Below are 23,833 nucleotides of genomic sequence, written 5' to 3'. Positions count from 1 at the left end.
CAGGAGGAGGCAGTGCGAAACGCCAGGGCTGTCTCAATGACGAAGCAGGGCCAATGGAGTAATTGGGAGAGCCTGGAAAAGAGGAAACTTAGCTGGCGTGACATCTGGGAGTTGGAGGGATCACGGCTAAGTTTTGTCATCAGAGCCACTTATGACCTCCTACCCACACCCCGGAACTTGAACCAGTGGTGGGGAGAAGACCCCGCTTGCTCTCTTTGTCAAGCACCTGGATCACTAAGGCACATTTTAACAGGATGCACCATGAGCCTCACCCGGGGCAGTACACTTGGTGGCATGACCAAGTTCTCCGACAGCTGGCATCAATCTTGGAACAGAGGCGAATCACCACAAATGCTCTCCCACAAACATCGGCAGGAAATGTCCACATCACACGATTTGTACCAGCAGGCCAACCTCCAGAGCACCATATAACATCAAAAGATGTAAGCGTTCTGCAGGTTGCTCGGGATTGGAAAATGGGCGTGGACGTGGAAAAAAAGCTTGTGTTTCCCCCAGACATTGTGGCTACAACATTCCGGCCAGACATGGTCCTGTGGTCCACAACAGCCAAGCTGGCATATGTTGTGGAATTGACAGTACCATGGGAAGATGGTGTTGAAGAAGCTTATGAGTTGAAAAAGACCAAGTACTCTGAACTGGCAACTGAAGCTGCCCAGAATGGCTGGAAGACCAAGATTTTCCCTGTAGAAGGGGGATGCAGGGGATTCGTTGCTACATCTATGACCAGTCTATTGAAGATGGGGGTGAGGGGTCACTCCCTCCAACAAGCAATCAAGTCCTTGTCAAATGCAGCAGAAGAAAGCAGCAATTGGATTTGGATTAAAAGGAAAGACAACAACTGGGCTGCAAAATGAAGATAGGAGAGTATGGAACTGAGGGGGGTGTATCTTGGATGCCAGGTAGCGCCGTTGAGCCCTCTGGAGACGTCGTGGGATTATCAATGAAACATCAAAGAAGGATGGTGCCCACCTGATGACTCCGATGATGTACCTACCCTCCCTCCTTGTCACCACTCCAAACCCAGTGCCAACATCAAGAGTGCCAACTTACCATAGGGATTGAAACATTAAGTTCCAGTAGCTCTACTGTACTACTGTGCCTTACGAATTGCTTGTAGAAATTCCAGCCACTGCTGATCTGCTGTCAGTTCTGGCCAACTCCTCTCTCATGCCTCTGTAATGCCCTTTACTCCACTGTGATACTGATACATTTGATTTTAGCTTCTCCTTCTCAAATTTCAGGATGATTTCGATCATCACTTGCCCTAAGGGTTCCTTTCCCTTAAACTCTCTAATCAGTTCTGGTTCATTACACAACACCTAATTCAGAATAGCTAATTCCCTAATGGGCTCAACCACAGGCTGCTCTAAAAAGCCATTTTGTAGGCACTCTAGGAATTCCCTGATTTTCCCAATCTACCAGCATATTGAAATCCCCCATGACTATTGCAACATTGCCCTTTTGGCATGTGTTTTCTATGTCCTGTTGTAACTTGTAGACCACATCTTTACTACTATTTGGGTGCCTGTACATAACTCTGAATAGGGTCTTTTTACCCTTGCTGTTCCATAGCTCTACCCACAATGATTCAACACCTTCCGACCTTGTGTTACCTCTTTCTAATGATTTGATTTAAATTTTTACTAAGAGCAATGCCACCTCCTCTGCTTTCCTGCTGGTCCTTTCAATACAGTGTGTATCCTTGGGTATTAAGCTCCCAGTTATAATCTTCTTTCAGCTATGATTCCGTGATGCCTAAACCATCATACCTGCCAATCTGGAACTGTGCTGCAATGTCATCTACCTTATTCCATATACCGCGCACATTCAAATATAAAATGTTCAGTCCTGTATTTACCCTTTCTGATTTTGTCCATTTTTTATGTTACAACTCATCCTGTTGAGTGCAGTTTTGCCCTATCAACAGCTTTTCCTCACTACACATTGCCTCTGTTTATAAACCAGCTATCTCATCTTCAGCACTGTCATCCACCTTTTCTACAATACTTATTGCATTGAAATATACGCAGCTCAGGACATGTGTCACACCATGCTCAACATTTTGATTCCTGACTTTGTCTGAGGTCTTACCAACATCTACCTCCACTCCTCTCCACAAACTGTTCTGGCACTCTGGTTCCCATCCCCCTGCAACTCTAGTTTATACCCCGCTGTGCAGCATTAACAAACCTTCCTGCTAGGAAATTAGTCCCCTCCAGTTCAGGTGCAAAGCATCCCTTCTGTAGCGGTCCCAACTTCTCTGGAAGGGAGCCCAGTGATCCCAAAGTCCTATGTCCTCCCTCCTACACCAACTCCTTAACCATGTATTGAGCTGTGTAATCTTCCTAGTTCTGACCTCACTAGCACATGGCATGGATAGCAATCCTTCCAAATTCAATTTTGGAAGAGTTACTTGCGATAAAAACCTTTCTATCTCATTAACATCATTTTGTGATTCTGATTGATATAATTCAGAATAGAAACTTTTAAAGGTTTCATTTATTTCAAAAGGTTTATAAGTTATTTTGTTTGCACTTGTTCTAATTGCATTTATTGTTTTGGAAGCTTGTTCTGTTTTCAACTGCCAAGCAAGAATTTTATGTGCTCTCTCACCTAACTCATAATACCTTTGCTTAGTTCTTATGATTGCTTTTTCCATTCTATATGTCTGAAGCGTATTATATTGTAACTTCTTATTGACAAGTTGCCTTCGTTTTTCTTCCGACATATATCTTTGAGATTCTTTTTCTAATTTTGTAATCTCTTTTTCCAATTGATCTAGTTCTGCCATATATTCTTTCTTGATTTTAGATGTATAACTTATTATCTGGCCCCTCAAATATGCTTTCATCGCATCCCATAATATAGATTTATCATCCACTGAATGAAAATTTGTATCCAAAAAAAAATTGGATCTGCTTTTTCATAAAATCACAAAAGTCTTGACATTTTAATAATGTTGAATTAAATCTCCATCTATAAGCCACTTCTTCCTTATCAGTCATTATTATTGTCATTAATAAAGGAGAATGATCTGACAATATTCTTGCTTTATATTCCATATTTTTCACTCTGTGTTGAATATGCATTGATAATAGGAAAAAATCTATCCTTGAATAAGTTTTAATAGAACGAATAGTCTCTTTCTTTAGGATTGATTCTTCTCCATATATCAATGGAGAATGGAGGGGGGTGGTGTTGTGTATCCTTTCATTCACAACATTAGTGGGGGGGTATTTTGTTTTTTCTTTTTTTATATCTCATCTATCTTTTTTTATCTTTTTGCCTGGATGATTGGGAGGGAAACACATAGCAACATGGTGAAGTTCAAAGAGATTCCCCAAGGAACTATGAGAGTTGAGAAGTTAAGTAATGTTTTAGATTGGAGTAACTTTGTTAAGAATAATGACTAATTTATTGAATTTTTTGAGTTTTAATGTTAATGGGCTTAATGGACCAGTGAAAAGAAAAAGAATCTTAACACATATTAAGAAAATGAAGGTAGATTTAGCCTTTTTACAGGAAACGCATTTAACAGAAACAGAACATCAGAAATTAAAGAGAGATTGGGTGGGTAGTGTTATTGCAGCTTCATTTAATTCAAAAGCGAGGGGAGTAGCAATTTTGATCAATAAAACGTTACCAATTAGAATACAAAATGTAGTAACTGATTCTGTGGGGAGATATGTGATTATACATTGTCAACTTTTCTCTGAATCATGGACTTTTATGAATATTTATGCACCAAATGAAAATGATGCAAAATTTATACAAGAAGCTTTTTTGAATTTGGCTGATGCACATGAAAAAATATTAATAGGAGGAGATTTCAATTTTTGCTTAGACCCAGTCTTAGATAGATCAACTAAGGCTGTTACAAAATCGAAGGTAGTAAGTCTAACTCTATCATTGATGAAAGATTTAAATTTGATTGATATACGGATAGCAATCCTGAGATCACACACAACCCTTGGGGGTAGCACCTGACTCCCTGAAATCCCTTTGTAGAACCTCATCACTCGTCCTACCCATGCCATTGGTACCTACGTGGACCATTACTTCTTGCTGTTCACTCTCGCTTAAGAATGCTGAGGACTCGATCTGAGATATCCTAGACCCTGGTACCTGGGATGGAACATACCATCTGGGAATCTCGTTCTTGCCCTCAGAACCTCCTGTTTGTTCCCCTAACTAATGAATCCCCTATCACCACAGCGTGTCTCTTCTCTCCCCCTTCCTGACGTGTTATAGAAGCAGACTCGGTGCCAGAGACCTGACCACTGTAACTTTCCTCTATTTGGTCATCCCCCCACCTGACAGTATCCAAAGTGATATACTTGTTGTTGTGGGGGATGGCTACAGGGATACTCTGTACTGGCACTTAATCCTTTCCCCTTCCTGACTGTTGCCCAGTTTCCTGTGTCTTGCAGCTTGGGTGTAACTACCTGTCTATTTATCACCCCCTTTCAGCCTCCCAAATGATCCAGATTTCATCCAGTTCCAGCTCCAATTCCTTAACGTGGATTGTTAAAGATGCACTTCTCGCAGTTGAGGTGATCAGGGATACTAGACTTTTCCCTGCCTTCTCACATTTTGCAGGAGGAGCATTCAACTACCTTGTCTGACATCTCTACTGTCCTAGCTGGGCAGAAAAAAACCTTAACTTAGAGCTTTTCTTTCCTTTGCTTTCTCTGACTGAAGCCTCGAAGAGCTAAAGCCTCAAGATGACCATTCTGACAACGGCCAATGCGCTTGCCCCCTGCCTTCCTTTAATTTGCTCTTGCTAATCAATCCCAAATGCCAAAACTGGTCAAAACTCTTTTTCACTGTAGGGACTCGCTGCTGCCTTTTGCACTTGGGCAGTGGACCTGATTGAGTCCCTTCCTCTCAAAACTTCCACTGTCCAGGTTGACTGCTGGTCAAAACTTTTTTTCCATGATAGTGGAGGGGCTCATCACCAGTAACAATGAGATGGCCTACAGTGAGGAGGTGGAAGAGCGAGGGTTGGTACCAAGCAAATAATCTCTTCATCAATGTCAACGAGACAAAGGAGATGGTTATTGACTTCAGAAGAACTCACACCCCTCTTTACATCAGCAGCACAGCACTGGAGACCGCGAGCAGCTTCAAACTTCTGGGAGTGGACATCTCACACAACTTTTCATGGCCCCAGAATACATTATACACAATAAGGACATCTCACTAATGCCTGTACTTTCTGAGGAGCCTGAAGACAGCTGGACTATGCACATCTATACTCAGTTCATTCTTCAGAAGTGCAGTAGAGAGTATCCTCATATGTTGCATCACTGTATGGTACGGAAAATACACTGTGGCAGACAGGAAATCTCTACAGCGTGTAGTCAAAATTGTCCAACGCACCTCCAGCACCAGCGTAGTTGCCATCAATGACCTATATACAGAACAGTGCCAGCAAAAGGACAATAACCATAAGGTTCTGGCCCGAAACGTCGACCGATCGTTTCCACGAATGCTGCCCGACCTGCTGAGTTCCTCCAGCGTGTTGTGAGTGTTGCAATAACCATACATAGGAGCAGAATTAGGCCATTTCGCCCATTGCTTTGCTCTGCCGTTTCATCATGGCTAATCCATTTTCCCCCCTTAGCCCCGACCTCCTCCCTTCTCTCCTTATCCCGTGATGTCCTGACCAATCAAGAAATTATCAATCTCTGCCTTAAATATACGTACAGAATGAAGCATAACATCTTGAAGGATCCCACCCCACCCTGTGCATGGACCGTTTGTCCCACTCCCATCAGGACGGAAGCTGTACCAGGGCTACTAAATTCAAAGATAGTTATCTTCCCCAAGCAGTAAGGCTGATCAATACCTCCACCACTAACCCACCTCTCCACACTCACACAACCTCTGCCTTACCATTTCCTGTCAGAATCACCTTCTGTTCAGACACTCCTGTGGCTAGTATCACTTTATGGACAAATAATTAATCCATGTATATAAGCTATCTTATGTATTTATATTTACTGTAGTTTTGTGTTGTAGTATTGTGTTCTTTATCTTATTGGGTTTTTTTGTGTTGCATTGGATCCAGAGTGACAATTATTTTGCTTTCCTTCACACTTGTGTGCTGGAAATGACATTAAACAATCTGGAATCTCCGTAAGTGAGAAGCAAACAGGTTTTGAGGATTCTGATCAACGAGGGAGAAACTTCAAAGCTCAGAGTAAATTTATTATTGAAGTACATATATGTCACCATGTACAACCCTGAGATTCATTTTCTTGTGGGCAGATTCAATAAATTCATCAACCATAGTAGAATCAATGAAAGACCACACTAACGGGGTGGATGATTAGTGTGCAAAAGAAAACAAACTGTAAATACAAAAAAAATCTTTTAAAATAATAATAATTTTAAAAATAAGCAAGAAATATCGAGGCCATGAGATGAAGAGTCCTTGGAAGTGCGTCCATAGATTGTGGAAACAGTTCAGTGATGGGGCAAGTGAAGTTGAGTGAAGTTATCTCCTTTGGTTGAAGAGTCTGATGTTTCAGTGGTAATAGCTGTTCCTAAACTTGGTGGTGAAAGCCCTGAGGTTCCTGTACCTTCTTCCTGATGGCAGCAGCAAGAAGAGAGCATGACCTGGCTGGTGGGGATCCCTGATGATGGCTACTACTTTCCTGTGACAACCGTCCATGTGATGTGCTCAATGGTGGTAGACTGCGCTGTATCCACTACTTTTTGTAGGATTTTCCATTCAAGGGCATTGGTGTTTCCATACCAGGCTCTGATGCAGCCAGCCAATCTTCTCTCCACCACATATCTAAAGAAGTTTGTCAAAGTTTTAGATGTCAGTTCACTCTTCACAAACACTTAAGGAAGTAGCTGCTGTGCTTTCTTCGTAATTGCACATGTGCTAGGCCCAGGACAGGTCCTCTGAAATGATAACACTGAGGAATTTCCAGTTACTGACCCTCTCCACCTCTGATCATTGACCTCTGGTTCCTGCCTCCTGAAGTCGTTAATCAGCTCCTTTGTCTTGCTGACCTTGAGTAAGAAGTTGTTGAGGCACCACTCAGTCAGGTTTTCAATCTGCCTCCTACATGCTGATTTCTTCACCACCTTTGCTTCAGCTTTTAATGGTGGTGTTGTCAGCAACTTAAATATACCATTGGAGCTGTGCTTAGCCTCACAGTCATAAGTGTAAAGCAAGTAGAGCAGAGGCTAAGCACACAGCCTTGTAATGCACCTGTGCTGATGGTGATTGTAGAGGAGATGTTGTTGCCAATCTAAAGTGACTGGGGTCTACACGTGCAGAAATAAAGGATCCAACTGCACAAAGAGGTATTGGCACCAAAGTCTTGAAGCTTAATCTGTAGTTTTGAGGGGATAATGACATTGAATGCCAAGTCAATGAAGAGCATTCTGATGTATGCATGTTTGCTGCTCAGATGTTCCAGGGTTGATTGAAGAGGCAATGAAATGTCACCTCCTGTGAACCTGTTGTGCTGGTAATCAAATTGGAGCAGAGCCAAGTCACTTCTCAGGCAGGAGTTGATATGTGTCATCACAAACCTCTCAAAACATTACTGTGAATGATAGTCATTGAGTCAGGTTACCATGTTCTTCTTAGGCACTGGTGTGACGGAAGCCTGCTTGAAGCAGATGGGGACCTCAGACTGCCGAAGCAAGAGGTTAAAGATTTCCTTGAACGCTGCAGCGATTTGAACACTAAGCCAGATACCCCATCTGGGTCAGATGCTCTCCGTGAGTTCACTCGCCTGAACGATATTGAAGGAGCCTCAGAGACTGAAGTCACAGTATCATCGGGGGCTGTGGGAGGTCATGAAGGTTCCTGCATGTTTTGACAATCAAAACAAGCATAGAAGGCATTCAGCTCATCTGGAAGCAAAGCCTTGTTGTCACCTATGTTGCTTGATTTCACTTTGTAAGAGGCAATAGTATTCAAGTTCTGTCGCTGCTGTGGGTGTTCGTCAGTGATTTAAGTTTAGTCCTTCACGATTGGTACAGAGTATTTTATTAATATATAGAAAGTGATAAGAAGAACAAGGTTATGCAGAAGGTTAAGTCCAAAACAACTTGTAAAATAATTGATAAAAGAACACGTCCCACACCCCTCTAATAAGTGGTACAAAGGCTTAAAAAAGCAAGTCTAAAGCAGAGTACAGAATAATTGATTCAGTAGCAAGTCTCACACCTTTCTGCCCGTGATGGACTTCAACTTACAATGATTGGCCTGGGGACTTAGATCTCATTTCCAGTCTGAGGTCAGAAGTTCAGTGAGCTTGCTCGCTGCTCATATTTACATCTAGTGGCCACTGAGAGCATGTTTGTGGTCATCTGCTGCTGTAGCCTATCCACTTCAGTGTTCAACATGTTGTGTATTCAGAGATGCCCCTCTGTACACTACTGTTGTATTGCATGGTCATTTTTGAGTTACCATAAAATATAGAAGCAGTAGGCCATTCAGCCCATCGAGTCTGCGCCGCCATTCATCAAAGGCTGATCCAATTCTTCCAGTGATCCCCATTCCCCTGCCTTCACCCCATACCCTTTGATGCCCTGGCTAATCAAGAACCTATCTATCTCTGTCTTAAATAGACCCAATGACTTGGCCTCCACAGCTGCTCATGGCAACAAATTCCACAGATTTACCACCCTCCTAAATTACTAAAGTAATTTCTCTGCATCTCAGTTCTAAATGGATGTCCTTCAATCCTGAAGTCGTGCCTCTTGTCCTAGACTCCCCTACCATGGGAAAAACTTTGCCATATCTAATCTGTTCAGGCCTTTTAACATTCAGAATGGTTCTATGAGATTTCCCCCCTCTTTCTCCTGAACTCCAAGGAACACAGCCCAAGAGCTGTCAGACATTCCTCATATAGTAACCCTTTCATTCCTGGAATCATTCTTGTGAATCTTCTTTGAACCCTCTCCAATGTCAGTGTATCCTTTCTAAAATAAGGAGCCCAAAACTGCACACAATACTCCAAGTGTGGTCTCGCAAGGTCCGTTACAGAGCCTCAACATCACATCCTTGCTCTTATATTCTATACCTCTAGAAATGAATGCCAGCATTGCATTCTCCTTCTTCACCACTGACTGAACCTGGAGGTTAACCTTTAGGGTATCCTGCACAAGGACTCCCAAGTCCCTTTGCATCTCTGCATTTTGAATTCTCTCCCCAACTAAATAATAATCTGCGCGTTTATTTCTTCCACCAAAGTGCATGACCATACACGTCCCAACATTGTATTTCATTTGCCACTTCTTTGCCTATTCCCCTAAACTATCTAAGTCTCTCTGTAGGCTCTCTATTTCCTCAACACTACCTGCTCCTCGACCTATCTTTGGATCATCGGCAAATTTAGCCACAAATCCATTTATACCATAGTCCAAATCATTGACGTACATCGTCAAAAGTGGCTGTCCCAACAACGACCTCTGTGGAACTCCACTGGTAACCGGCAGCCAATCAGAATAGGATCCCTTTATTCCCACTCTCTGTTCTCTGCCAACCAGCCAATGTTCCACCCATGCTAGTAACTTCCCAGTAATTCCATGGGCTCTTATCTTGCTAAGCAGCCTCATGTGTGGCACCTTGTCAAAGGCCTTCTGAAAATCCAAGTACACTATGTCTACTGCATCTCTTTTGTCTACCCTGTTTGTAATTTCCTCAAAGAATTGCAGTAGGTTTGTCAGGCAGGATTTGCCTTTCAGGAAACCATGCTGGCTTTGGCCAATCTTGTCATGTGCTTTTAAAAACACAAACACAAGGAAATCTGAGGATGCTGGAAATTCAAGCAACATACATGAAAGTTGCTGGAGGAACTCAGCAGGCCAGGCAGCATCTCTGGAAAAGAGTCAGCAGTCGACATTTCAGGCCAGAGCCCTTCATCAGGACAGGTTTCAGCCCGAACTGTCGACTGTTTACTCTTTTGCATAGATGCTGCCTGGCTTGCTGAGATCTTCCATCATTTTGTGTATATTGCCCACAGAAATGCTGCCTACTGTATGTTTTTAATTTATCACACCCTTTTCTGTCAACAATAGAGACTGATTTGTTTGAAAACCCCAGGAGGTCAGCAGTTTCTGAGAAACTCAAACCACCCGTCCGGCACCAACAATTATTCCATGATCAATGTCTATCAGATCACATTTCTTTGCCACTCTGTTGTTTGTTCTAAACAACAACTGAATCTCTTAAGCATGTCTGCTTGCTTTTCTGCATTGAGTTGCTGCCATGTGATTGATTGATTGACTAGATATTTGCATGAACGAGCTGATGTACAGATGCACATAATAAAGTGCCTACTGAGTATACATAATCAAGAAACATCGGATTTATTTCCTAATCTTTGTATACCAGTCAGCTACAATTCTGAAACTGATTATTTCTCAATGGTAGATGCATTGGGAGAATTCTTCATTTTCAACTCAGCTCTTCTTACTCACTTCTGAAAAAGACCTTATGAGTCAGGTTTTACTTTGCTAACTGAAATGGTTTTGCTTATCACCGAAAAACAAGTTGTCACTTTCCTTAGTACCTTATATCAGCATATTTTAAGGCCTTGTAGACCCTATGAATCAAAATCTTTTTATTAGTTATCTTCCTAATTAACAGGATTGCTCATATGAGTACTGTGAATGGACAACTCCATTCCAAGTAAAAAGATTATTTTTTTAAGCTTATCACTACACATGTAGACTGACATATACTTGATGGACCCAGGTCTACTCCTCAGAATCAGAATCAGGTTTATTATCACCGATATGTGACGTGAAATTTGTTAACTTAGCAGCAACAGTTTAATGCAATACATAATCTAGCAGAAAAAAATTAATAATAATAATAAAAATAATAAAGTAGTAAATCAATTCGGTATATTAAATAGAATTAAAAAATGTGCAAAAACAGAGATACTGTATATTAGAAAGTGAGGTAGTGTCCAAACATTTAGGAATCAGATGGCAGAGGGGAAGAAGCTGTTCCTGAATCGCTGAGTGTGTGCCTTCAGGCTTCTGTACCTCCTACCTGATGGTAACAGTGAGAAAAGGGCATGCCCTGGGTGCTGGAGGTCCTTAATAATGGATGCTGCTTTTCTGAGACACCACTCCCTGAAGATGGCCTTGGTACTTTGTAGGCTAGTACCCAAGATGGAGCTGACTAGACTTACAACCTTCTGCAGCTTCTTTTGGTCCTGTGCAGTAGCCCCTCCATACCAGACAGTGATGCAGCCTGTCAGAATGCTCTCCACGGTACAACTGTAGAAGTTTTTGGATGTATTTGTTGACATGCCAAATCTCTTCAAACTCCTAATAAGGTACAGCTGCTGATTTGCCTTCTTTATAACTACTGTACATCAATATGTTGGGACCAGGTTAGATCCTCAGAGATCTTGACACCCAGGAACTTGAAGATTCTCACTCTCTCCACTTCTCGTCCCTCTATGAGGATTGGTATGTGTTCCTTCGTTTTACCCTTCCTGAAGTCCACAGTCCACTCTTTTGTCTTACTGATGTTGAGTGCCAGGTTGTTGCTGCGGCAGCACTCCAGAAGTTGACATATCTCACTCCTGTACGTCCGCTCGTCACCACCTGAGATTCTATCAACAATGGTTGTATCGTCAGCAAATTTATAGATGGTATTTGAGCTATGCCTAGCCACACAGTCATGTGTATCTAGAGAGTAGAGCAGTGGGCTAAGGCCGCACCACTGAGGTGCGCCAGTGTTGGTCGTCACTGAGGAGGATATGTTATCACCAATGATGGTATTAAATGCTGAGCTATAGTTGGTGAGTGTGAGCACGTGGCCAAGTGGTTAAGGCATTGGACTAGCTACCTGAAGGTCGTGAGTTCGAGCCCCCGCTGAGGGAATGTGTTGTGTCCTTGAGCAAGGCACTTAATCACACATTGCTCTACGACGACACTGGTGCCAAGCTGTATGGGTCCTAATGCCCTTCCCTTGGACAACATTGGTGTCGTGGAGAGGGGAGACTTGCATCATGGGCAACTGCTGGTCTTCCATACAACCTTGCCCAGGCCTACGCCCTGTGGAGTGATGACTTTCCAGGCGCAGATCCATGGTCTTGCAAGACTAACGGATGCCTTAATAGTTGATGGACAGCATCGGTTGTCCAGGTGTTCTAAAGCTGTGTGGAGAGCCGTTGAGATTGCATCTGCTGTTGTACTTCCGTGCCATAATTTGCTATGAAACTATAACCAAATAAAAAATGCACACCTGTTATGCTTTATAGTTTTTTTCCCCAGAAGTAAAAATATATTTGGATTTGTATTATTTTTCTTCATAAAATGTTATACACATTTCATATTAAATTTATTAACACTCATTATTTTAAGTTGCTTTTCATTCACTTGTAAGACAATTATGGACTCTGTGTACTCCATGAAGGGTATTTCCATAGTTAAGAAATCGGAGAATCCAAATAAGTATTGATCAAGCTGCCCAATCAATGCAAATTAGCAAAGCAATACTGAATTGCTACCAAACTGTTAAGCAGTTAGTTAAACTACACTCTTGATCCTTTGGACAAAGGGTCTCAAACATTGTCAATTCTGTTGCTCTTCCTGAGATGCTGCCACACCAGCTGAATGTTTCCAGCAGTTTTTTGGTTTTACTCTTCAGTACCACATCCATTTCTGATCACCAAGGCACAAAGGAGACATTTGGGTGTTGAAGGCAGCCGAAAATCAAATCATAAAGCTAGTGGCGGCTGTTAATTTTCTCAGTTCTATACTGAAACTAGAGTGACATGCAAGTCAAACCACATAAGGATAATAGATTTACTGCACTGAAGTACATTAATGAATCAGAGTGGTTTTTACACATCAGTAGGTTTTTCATGGTATTTATCACTTAGACTAGTAGGTGGTGTTTCCTCCTAATTCCAGATTATAGATGAATTTTAAATTCTACTGCTTTGAAGGTTGGGTTGAACTGGGATCTCCATATATTTGGATCAGATTTGATTGCTGTCTGGTAATTTAACTGTGTTGCCCCAGTGCCATAAAGTGGTTATTTCACATTGTACATTTTGAGTGTACAGGCTTCAAACTGACTTTCAGTTATCTACAATTAAGTACAGTATATTTGTTTATTGGGGGTTTGTCCCATTGAAAATAATTTGAGCAAGGTCTTAAAAGGAAAAAATTGTCTAAATGCTGCCCCATCTTAGTTCACTTGAACTGTAAATTTTGTGTTACTGATGGTTATGGCATAAATTTTCAAAATATATTTAAAACATTGTAATAGAACCTAAAATTATGCACCCCTCTATCTTCTTTTATATATACAGTGATGTGCAAAAGTTTGGGCACTCCTGGTCGAAATTTCCGTTACTGTGAATAGCTAAGTGAGTAAAAGAATACCTGATTTCCAAAATGCATAAGGTTAAGGATGACACATTTCTTTAATATTTTAAACAAGATTACTTTTTTATTTCCATCTTTTACAGTTTCAAAATGACAAAAAAGGAAGAGGGCCCGAAGCAAATGTTTGGGCACCCTGCATGGTCAGCACTTAGTAACACTCCCTTTGGCAAGTATTACAGCTTGTAAACGCTTTCTGTAGCCAGCTAAAAGTCTTTCAATTCTTGTTTGGGGGATTTTCGCCCATTCTTACCTGCAAAAGGCTTCTAGTTCTGTGAGATTCTTGGGCTGTCTTGCATGCACTGCTCTTTTGAGGTCTATCCACAGATTTTCGATGATGTTTAGGTCAGGGGACTGTGAGAGCCATGGCAAAACCTTCAGCTTGCGCCTCTTGAGGTAGTCCATTGTGGATTTTGAAGTGTGTTTAGGATCATTATCCTGTTGTAGAAGCCATCCTCCTTTCGTCTTCAGCTTTTTTACAGATGGTGTGATGTTTGCTTCCAGAATTTGCTGGTATTTAATTGAATTCATTCTCCCCTCTACCAGTGAAATGTTCCCCGTGTCACTGGCTGCAACACAAGCCCAAAGCGTGATCAATCCACTCCCGTGCTTAACAGTTGCAGAGGTGTTCTTTTCATGAAATTCTGCACCATTTTTTCTCCAAACATACCTTTGCTCATTACAGCCAAAAAGTTCTATTTTAACTTCATCGTCCACAGGACTTGTTTCCAAAATGCATCAGGCTTGTTTAGATGTTCCTTTGCAAACTTTAACACTGAATTCTGTGGTGAGGACATAGGAAAGATTTTCTTCTGATGACTCTTCCATAAAGGTCATATTTGTGCAAGTGTTGCTGCACAGTAGAACAGTGCACCACCACTCCAGAGTCTGCTAAACCTTCCTGAAGGTCTTTTGCAGTCAAACGGGGGTTTTGATTTGCCTTTCTAGCAATCCTACGAGCAGTTCTCTTGGAAAGTTTTCTTGGTCTTCCAGACTTCAACATGACCTTCACCATTCCTGTTAACTGCCATTTCTTAATTACATTACGAACTGAGGAAACGTCTACCTGAAAACACTTTGCTATCTTCTTATAGCCTTCTCCTGCTTTGTGGGCATCATTTATTTTACTTTTCAGAGTGCTAGGCAGCTGCTGATTGTTGGGGTAAGGTTTGAGGAGTCAGGGTATTTATAAAGCTTTGAAATTTGCATCACCTGGCCTTTCCTAACGATGACTGTGAACAAATCATAGCCCTAACAAGCTAATTAAGGTCTGAGACCTTGGTAGAAGTTATCAGACAGCTCAAATCTCTTGGGGTGCAAAAACATTTGCATGGTGCTCCTTTCCTTTTTTTCACTCTAAGATTGTATAAAACAAAAATAATACACAAATCTTGCTTAAAATATGGAAAAGAATGTTTCATCTTTAACTTTATGACTTTCGGAGATCTGTTCTTTTTCTACTCACTTAACTATTCACAGTAACAGAAGTTTTGACTAGGGGTGCCCAAACTTTATATATATATATATATATATATATGTGTGTGTGGGTGTATATGTATAAATGTGTGTGTGTGAACAAAAGCACATTGCATGATTTCTATTGAAAAGTTTTTATATTCACATTTGTAATGTGAAACCCCAGTTCAGTTTTTGTTTAGTATGCAGTTGCAGGCTCTAACCACTAGACATCACTATTTTATCAGTTCTAAAAATTGCTCAAAATTCTTTCTGTATTCACTTAATCAAAGTACTTTGTTGACTAGAGTCATGAGTTATCCAGCATGGAAACAGTGCCATCAGCCCACCCCATCCATGGCACCCAAGATGTCCAACTTAGCTTGTCCAATTTGCCTGCATTTGGCCCTTATCCCTCTTCAGCTTTCTGATCCATGTACTTGTCCAAGTGGCCTTTAAGCTTTGTAATTGTACCCAGCTCAAACTCTCCAGTCTTAGCAACATTCCTTGTACTTCTTGGTCATGGATATTGCATTTTATAGTTGACACACACTACAACCATATTGTGGAGATGGTGGAAGAAATGAATGTTTACAGAGGTTGATAAGCCATCAAGTAATTGGATGTTCACCAGCGTGTTGCCAACTCTTAATTTCTTTTTCCTAAAGTTGCCCCTTGTGCAATAAATTTTATTTAACTAAAACAATGCAATCATGGTGATTGCATATATATTTTAAAATCTTGATTGTACTTATTGTGATTTTATCTGTACAGTCTGTCATGAATGGTGAAGCCCACCAATTGCATCAATGGGACCAAGCAACAACATCCAGTTCCCAAAGCCCCAGTCCAAATCCAAATCAAAGTGGATCTGACAGTACTGTAGGTAAGAATGGATTATAATACATTCCATCATTAACAGTTTTCTTATACTCAATAATATTCCTGTGTGATGAAACGTTAACCTTGACATTTGTTTTCACTGGCAATCTTTTATGGGTCACTGACATTGGATTCCTGTTGATTTGCATCTGGTTTCTTTGAATTCATGATGTTGGCTGTTTCTTTCCAAATCACACCTGAAAGTTCCAACTTTAACTGCTATTCATTTAAAAGTTTAAAATAGTTTCATTTAGCAGCTTTCTTCTTTTCTAATTAGGCTTTATTCCTTCATATGCATTCCCCATTGTTTAAAGCCGTTTTACGGCAAGATTTTAAGTTGTTTAAAGTGCTATTGAAGATTGTGATTTACTGTGTATTTGAAGCATTTAGTTTCTTTTCCTTTTATCTTTCTTTTTGAATATAAGTTTATTTTTTCAATTCTTTAGTGTCCAGGTTTAATTTTCTAAATCTTGTTGCTTTTCTGATGCAGATCAGTTGGTTTTAAGTTCAAAACTGAAAATACATTTCAGCAGGTATGCAGTATACAACCCTGAGATTCATCTACTCCATAGTTAGCCATGAAACAAAGAAAACCCTTTCAAAGAAAAACATCAACCCCCCCACGCAAAAAAGAAATGAATCGCACAAACAGCAACTAGAACATCAAACCTCCCCACGTGCAAACAGCAGCCAGAACATTTACACCCCTGCACAAAAACAGATTGCACAAAGGGCATCTAAATCATCAACCTGCCCTCCCCACCCCGCCAGAACAACAACCACCTCCCCGCACAAAAACAAAATATGCAAACAGCAGCCAATACATTAGTCCCCACCCCGGCACAAACAGCAGCCAGAACATCAACCCCCCCCCCCCCGCAAAAAAACAAATCGCCCAAATGGCAGCAACAAAGAACAAGCGAAATCACAGAATCCTGACTGAACTACAGTACAATCCACAAACTGCAGACCCAAAATTTCAGTACCATCCTCTGGCAGCACTGAGGGAGGGAGAGAAACCATTCAAATGCAGGGGCCTTCCCTCGGGAGCAGTGAGCAAGAGGGAGAGAGAGTGACCATCACATGCAGATACCTTCCTCTGGCAGCAGCGAACAAGGGGCTGGTAGACGGTGCTGAGCACTCGCTTGGCTTCCACACTCACCTTGATGTTTCAATATTGCGTGCGTGCGTGCATGTGTGTGTGTGTTCTTCAACTTTGTCAAATTTCTTCTCCATTTGAACTTCCTCAGTTGAAATGGTACTTACATACATGTCGTTTACTGTACCTGTGAAAGATTAGCCATGGTATTAATGAATAATGAATAGTGGAGCAGGTACACATGCCCATGACCTATTCCTGCTCCCATTTCCACTCATGTTCCCCTTAATCATTTCTCCTGTACTCAATGATTTATGAAGTCTAATGTGTGTCAAAGCTTTCTTTATGGCCCTTTCCACCTGTACCTCCACTTCCAATGAATTATGGTACTGTATTCGCAGATCCCTTTGTTCTACTGTACTCCTCAGTGCCCTACTGTTCACTTTGTAAGAACTAACCTGGTTGGTCATCCTAAGTGCAACAGCTTGTCTGCATTAAATTCCTTCTGCCATTTTTCAGCCCATTTTTCCTCTTTGTCCAGATCCCCCTGAAAGCTCTAATCGTCTTCCTTGCTGTTCACTACACCCACAATCTTGGTGTCATCAACAAATTTGCTGATCCGTTTAACCACACTATCACTCAGGTCTTTGATATAAATGACAAACAACAACAAAACCCAGCACCAATCCCTGTAGCACTCCGCTAGTCACAGGCTTTCAGTCAGAGAAGCAACCATCTACTACTGCTCTCTGACTTCTCCCACAAAGCCAGTGTCTAATCCAATTTACTACCTACCTCATCTTAAATGCCGAGAGACTGTTTTAGTAAAATAGAGTTCAGTTAGTGCAGGGGACCAACCTCACATGCAAGACCTTGCTTAAGCCCGTGTAGACAGTATCCATTGCCTTGCCTTCATCAACTTTCTTGAAAAACTATACAATTGTTTAGACACGATCTATCAGGCACAAAAACATGCTGACTATCCCTAATCAGTCCCTATCTATTCAAATACTTATATATCTGGTCCCTTAGAATACCTTTCAATAACTTTCTCACTACTGATGTCAGGCTCAGCGGCCTATAATTTCCTGGATTATTTTTAGAGCCTTTCTTAAACAGCGGAACAACATTAGGTATCCTCCAAATGTGCACTATCTCAGCTGTTGCTAAGATTGATTTAAATATTTCTGCTAGGTCTTCTGCAATTACTGTACTTGCCTCCCACAGGGTCCAAGGAAACACGTTGTCAGGCCCTGAGGATTTACCCACCCTCATTTGCCTCAAGACAGCAAACACCTCCTCCTCTGTAATCGATATAGGGTTCTTGAAGTTGATGCTGTTAATGCCTCACTTATATAGATTCAATGTCTCTCTCCTGAGTAAATACAGATGCAAAAACTCTGTTTCAGATCTCCCCATCTCTTTTGGCTCCACGCATAGATAATCATTCGGATCTTTCAGAGGACCAATTTTGCCCCTTGCAATCCTTCTGCTCTTCACATACCTGTAGAATCCCTTAGGATTCTCCTTCACCTTGTCTGCTACAGCAAACTCATGCTTTCTTTCAACCCTCCGGATTTATTTCTTAAGTGTTTTCTGGCATTTCTTATACTCCATAAGTACCTCATTTATTTCTACTTGCCTATACCTGCAATGTACCTCCTTTTTTTTTCTTAACCAGGGCCTCAATACCTCTTAAAAACCAAAGTTCCCTAAACCTATTATCTTTACCTTTTATTCTAATGGGCACATACAAGCTTTATGCTCTCAGAATTTCACTTTTACAGGCCTCCCAGTTACCAAGAACATCTTTGCCAGAAAACAGCCTATCCCAATCCACACTTGCCGGGTCTTTTCTGATACTATAAAAACAGATCTTTCTCCAATTTATAATCTCAACCCACGGATCAGACCTATCCTTTTCCATATTTACTTTGAAGCTAATGGCATTATGATCACTAGATGCAAAGTGTTCCCCTGCACAAAGTTCTGTCACATGGTATGTCTCATTCCCTAATAGGAGCTCAAGTATTGCACACTCTGTCATTGGGACATCTATGTACTGAAAAAGGTAACTTTGCTAGACGCATTTGACAAACTATCCAATCTAATCCTTTTACACTGTTGGAGTCCCAGCCAATACATGGAAAGTTAAAATCACCGATTGTAATAACCATATGTTATTACACCAGTCTGTGATCTGTCTACAAATTTGTTCCTCTAAATGTAAAGATGGGTAATTTAATTTGTTCAACAAAGACTCTACTGTTACCAACTACAGTGTAAAAATGTTTTGTTGTTTAACATATTTAATGTGTGGAATATAGGATACAATTCCACAGCAATGGGAAAACAGAATTTATGAAACAAGCTTGGAATGCTGCAGATACAGTAAAGCTTGATGTAGTTGAATGAAATGAAGTCGCTCAAGTGCATGATTCATGGGTAAGACTAATGAACGGATATGTGATAATACTAGAGAGGAGAGCAGTTGTGGAGTGCTTTTATGAACTTGAAGCATGTTTATTTATTATGTCCATTAGCAGAAATTAGCTGCAGCAGAGCATAACTTTAGAAATTCAGCAGAATTTTATAAGCAAAATCACAAACCTCTTTCTGGTTATTCACTAAATATTGAACACATTTTGTTATTCCCTTGCGTTCAGTAGCAGAAAAATCTGTGGTGGAGGAGGAAGGACTGTTTTGGTTTTCTTTGTCAATCCTGACTTGAAAAATATCATTATTATTAAGTGAAACAAAACATCCTTTTCAATAATCCATTTCAATAATTTGGCTGTCTCCTTCAGCAGTTATGAACATATACTTGAATTTCTTGAAGGTCTGCTTCTTTCTTTATTTATACAGTGTGGCATGGGCCCTTCCAGTCCTTAGAGGCATGCCACACAGCAATCCCCAATTTGATTGTAGCCTAAACACAAGACAATTTACAATGACCAATTTTGGCCTATAGGAGGAAACCGGAGCACCCAGAGGAACCATATACAGTGATAGGGAGAACATAAGCAGGACCTCGAGGGTGGTAATCTCAGGATTGCTACCTGTGCTACGTGCCAGTGAGGGTAGGAATAGGATGCTCTGGAGGATGAACAAGTGGCTGAGGAACTGGTGTAGGGAGCAGGGTTTCAGATTTCAGGATAATTGGGACCTCTGGGACCTCTTCTGGGGCAGGTGGGACCTGTACAAGAGAGACGGGTTACACTTGAACTACAGGGGGACCAATATCCTTTCAGGGAGGTTTGTTAGTGCTATTGGGGAGGCTTTAAAGTAGATTTGCAGGGGGATGGGAACCAGAGTGCCAGAGCTGACAGTGTGGCTGGGGTGAAAATAAATGTTGTTAAAAGTTCAAGCAAATCTGCTAATAGAAAGATTGTGAGTGGTGGTAAAAATCTTCTGAGGTGTATATATTTCAATGCTAGGAGTATTGCGGGGAAGGCGGATGAGTTGAGGGCATGGATTGACACGTGGAATTGTGACGTTATAGCAATTAGTGAAACTTAGCTACAGGAGGGGCAGGACTGGCAGCTTAATATTCCAGGGTTCCGATGTTTCAGATGTGATCGAGGCAGAGGAATGAAAGGTGGGGGAGTAGCATTGCTTGTTAGGGAAAATATTACAGCAGTGCTCAGGCAGGACAGATTAGAGGGCTTGTCTACTGAGTCCTTATGGGTGGAGCTGAGAAACAGGAAAGGTATGGCCACATTAGTGGGATTGTATTACAGACCACCCAATAGTCAACGAGAATTGGAAGAGCAAATCTGCAGAGAGATAGCAGGCAACTGCAGGAAACATAAAGTTGTGGTGGTAGGGGATTTTAATTTTCCATATATTGATTGGGACTCCTATGCTGTTAGGGGTCTAGATGGTTTAGAGTTTGTAAAATGTGTTCAGGAATGTTTTCTAAATCAATATATAGAGGGGCCAACTAGAGGGGATGCAATATTGGATCTCCTGTTAGGAAACGAGTTAAGACAAGTGACAGAAGTCTGTGTAGGGGAGCACTTTGGTTCCACTGATCATAACACCATTAGTTTCAGCTTGATCATGGACAAGGATAGATCTGGTCCTAGGGTTGAGGTTCTTAACTGGAAGAAGGCCAAATTTGAAGAAATGAGAAAGGATCTAAAAAGCGTGGATTGGGACAGGTTGTTCTCTGGCAAGGATGTGATCGGTAGGTGGGAAGCATTCAAAGGAGAAATTTTGAGTGCTGAATTTGTATTTTCCTGTCAGGATTAAAGGCAAAGTGAATAGGAATAAGGAACCTTGATTCTCAAGGCATATTGCAATTCTGATAAAGAAGAAGAGGGAGTTGTATGACCTGTATAGGAAGCAGCGAGTAAATAAGGTGCTTGAGGAGTATAAGAAGTGCAAGAAAATACTTAAGAAAGAAATCAGGAGGGCTAAAAGAAGACATGAGGTTGCCTTGGCAGTCAAAGTGAAGAATAATTCAAAGAGCTTTTACAGGTATATTAAGAGCAAAAGGATTGTAAGGGATAAAATTGGTCCTCTTGAAGATCAGAGTGGTCGGCTATGTGCGGAACCAAAGGAAATGGGGGAGATCTTAAATAGGTTTTTTGCGTCTGTATTTACTAAGGAAACTGGCATGAAGTCTATGGAATTAGGGGATACAAGTAGTGAGATCATGGAAACTGTACAGATTGAAAAGGAGGAGGTCCTTGCTGTCTTGAGGAATATTAAAGTGGATAAATCCCCGGGACCTGACAGGGTGTTGCCTCGGACCTTGAAGGAGACTAGTGTTGAAATTGCAGGGGCCCTGGCAGAAATATTTAAAATGTCGCTGTCTACAGGTGAGGTGCCGGAGGATTGGAGAGTGGCTCATGTTGTTCCGTTGTTTAAAAAAGGATCGAAAAGTAATCCGGGAAATTATAGGCTGGTAAGTTTAACGTCGGTAGTAGGTAAGTTATTGGAGGGAGTACTAAGAGACAGAATCTACAAGCATTTGGATAGACAGGGACTTATTAGGGAGAGTCAACATGGCTTTGTGCATGGTAGGTCATGTTTGACCAATCTACTGGAGTTTTTCAAGGAGGTTACCAGGAAAATGGATGAAGGGAAGGCAGTGGATATTGTCTATATGGACTTCAGTAAGGCCTTTGACAAGGTCCCGCATGGGAGGTTAGTTAGGAAAATTCAGTCGCTAGGTATACATGGAGAGGTGGTAAATTGGATCAGACATTGGGTCAATGGAAGAAGCCAAAGAGTGGTAGTAGAGAATTGCTTCTCCGAGTGGAGGCCTGTGACTAGTGGTGTGCCACAGGGATCAGTGCTGGGTCCATTGTTATTTGTCATCTATATCAATGATCTGGATGATAATGTGGTAAATTGGATCAGCAAATTTGCTGATGATACAAAGATTGGAGGTGTAGTAGACAGCGAGGAAGGTTTTCAGAGCCTGCAGAGGGACTTGGACCAGCTGGAAAAATGGGCTGAAAAATGGCAGATGGAGTTTAATGCAGACAAGTGTGAGGTATTGCACGTTGGAAGGACAAACCAAGGTAGAACATACAGGGTTAATGTTAAGGCACTGAGGAGTGCAGTGGAACAGAGGGATCTGGGAATACAGATATAAAATTCCCTAAAAGTGGCGTCACAGGTAGATAGGGTCATAAAGAGAGCTTTTGGTACATTGGCCTTTATTAATCAAAGTTTTGAGTATAAGAGCTGGAATGTTATGATGAGGTTGTATAAGGCATTGGTGAGGCCGAATCTGGAGTATTGTGTTCAGTTTTGGTCACCAAATTACAGGAAGGATATAAATAAGGTTGAAAGAGTGCAGAGAAGGTTTACAAGGATGTTGCCGGGACTTGAGAAACTCAGTTACAGAGAAAGGTTGAATAGGTTAGGACTTTATTCCCTGGAGCATAGAAGAATGAGGGGAGATTTGATAGAGGTATGTAAAATTATGATGGGTATAGATAGAGTGAATGCAAGCAGGCTTTTTCCACTGAGGCAAGGGGAGAAAAAAAACAGAGGACATGGGTTAAGGGTGAGGGGGGGAAAGTTTAAAGGGAACATTAGGGGGGGATTCTTCACACAGAGAGTGGTGGGAGTATGGAATGAGCTGGCAGACGAGGTGGTAAATGCGGGTTCTTTTTTAACATTTAAGAATAAATTGGGCAGAGACACGGATGGGAGGTGTAGGGAGGGATATGGTCCATGTGCAGGTCAGTGGGACTAGGCAGAAAGTGGTTCGGCACAGCCAAGAAGGGCCAAAAGGCCTGTTTCTGTGCTGTAGTTTCTATGGTTCTATGGTTCTATATCATCTCCTTACAGGCAGGTGCAGGAGTTGAACCTGGGTCACCTATAATGTAAAGTGTTGTGCCAACCACCATTCTACCGTGCTACGCCATTGAGATGTGTGAGGTCAATATATAAATTTTGGAGTCTGTCTTGAGTCTTTCCTATTATTCCACTCATATTACAAAGGTATAAAAATATGCAACAATATTAGTTATATTGTTAGTACCATCGTTCAGTCTGTAGGCTTCAATTCGTTCATTGAATTTCAGAGGGATCAACTTTGTATCTCGAGTTTAAATTCATTTCCTTATGTTTTAAGTATATTGTCTTACCTCTCGCAGATTCTGACGTGGAGATTTTATCTAGCGAAAGCAAGCTAAGGAGGAAACGTGCTGATGGGAGGCCGAATGGTAAATTGAGGTGCCAAGAAGAAAGTGAAGAGGTGAGATTCCTTAGACCATACATCTCCCAAATACTTGCAGCAATAACAGTGGATGTTTTCCAAAATCAGAATATACAAAGCAAAATATACTTGATAATTTATTTCTTGATCAGTTTAACCTTAAAGGTGATTATTTGGAATATTTGTTAGAAAGTGGATAATTATATTTTGGTATATATGGAAAAACTGCTGAGTGTTTGTAACAAATATTCCAAATACTGTCTTAGAAATTGTTATGCGCTCTATAAGGTTGTGGCCTGCAT

The 23,833-nt window shown here is 41.3% G+C and overlaps 1 protein-coding gene across 3 annotated transcripts in view; it reads left to right on the top strand.

Annotated features, from left to right (window-relative positions):
- The window catches only part of dnmt3bb.1 (DNA (cytosine-5-)-methyltransferase 3 beta, duplicate b.1), a 264,613-nt gene that overhangs the window by 92,983 nt on the left and 147,797 nt on the right, over positions 1-23,833 (top strand). For 2 of the 3 annotated variants that reach the window (XM_063041300.1, XM_063041301.1), the window contains exons 3-4: positions 15,643-15,754; positions 23,470-23,570. In XM_063041300.1, the coding sequence (XP_062897370.1) occupies positions 15,643-15,754; positions 23,470-23,570 (213 nt within the window). Of the gene's footprint in view, positions 1-13,499; positions 13,583-15,642; positions 15,755-23,469; positions 23,571-23,833 lie in introns of those variants that run through there. The other variant, XM_063041302.1, reaches the window with a different exon arrangement.

Source organism: Mobula hypostoma, chromosome 2, assembly GCF_963921235.1.
Source record: "Mobula hypostoma chromosome 2, sMobHyp1.1, whole genome shotgun sequence".
Lineage (NCBI taxonomy): Eukaryota > Metazoa > Chordata > Chondrichthyes > Myliobatiformes > Myliobatidae > Mobula > Mobula hypostoma.
Note: the sequence above shows the minus strand (reverse complement) of the source record. Positions and strands in the feature narration are given on the sequence as shown.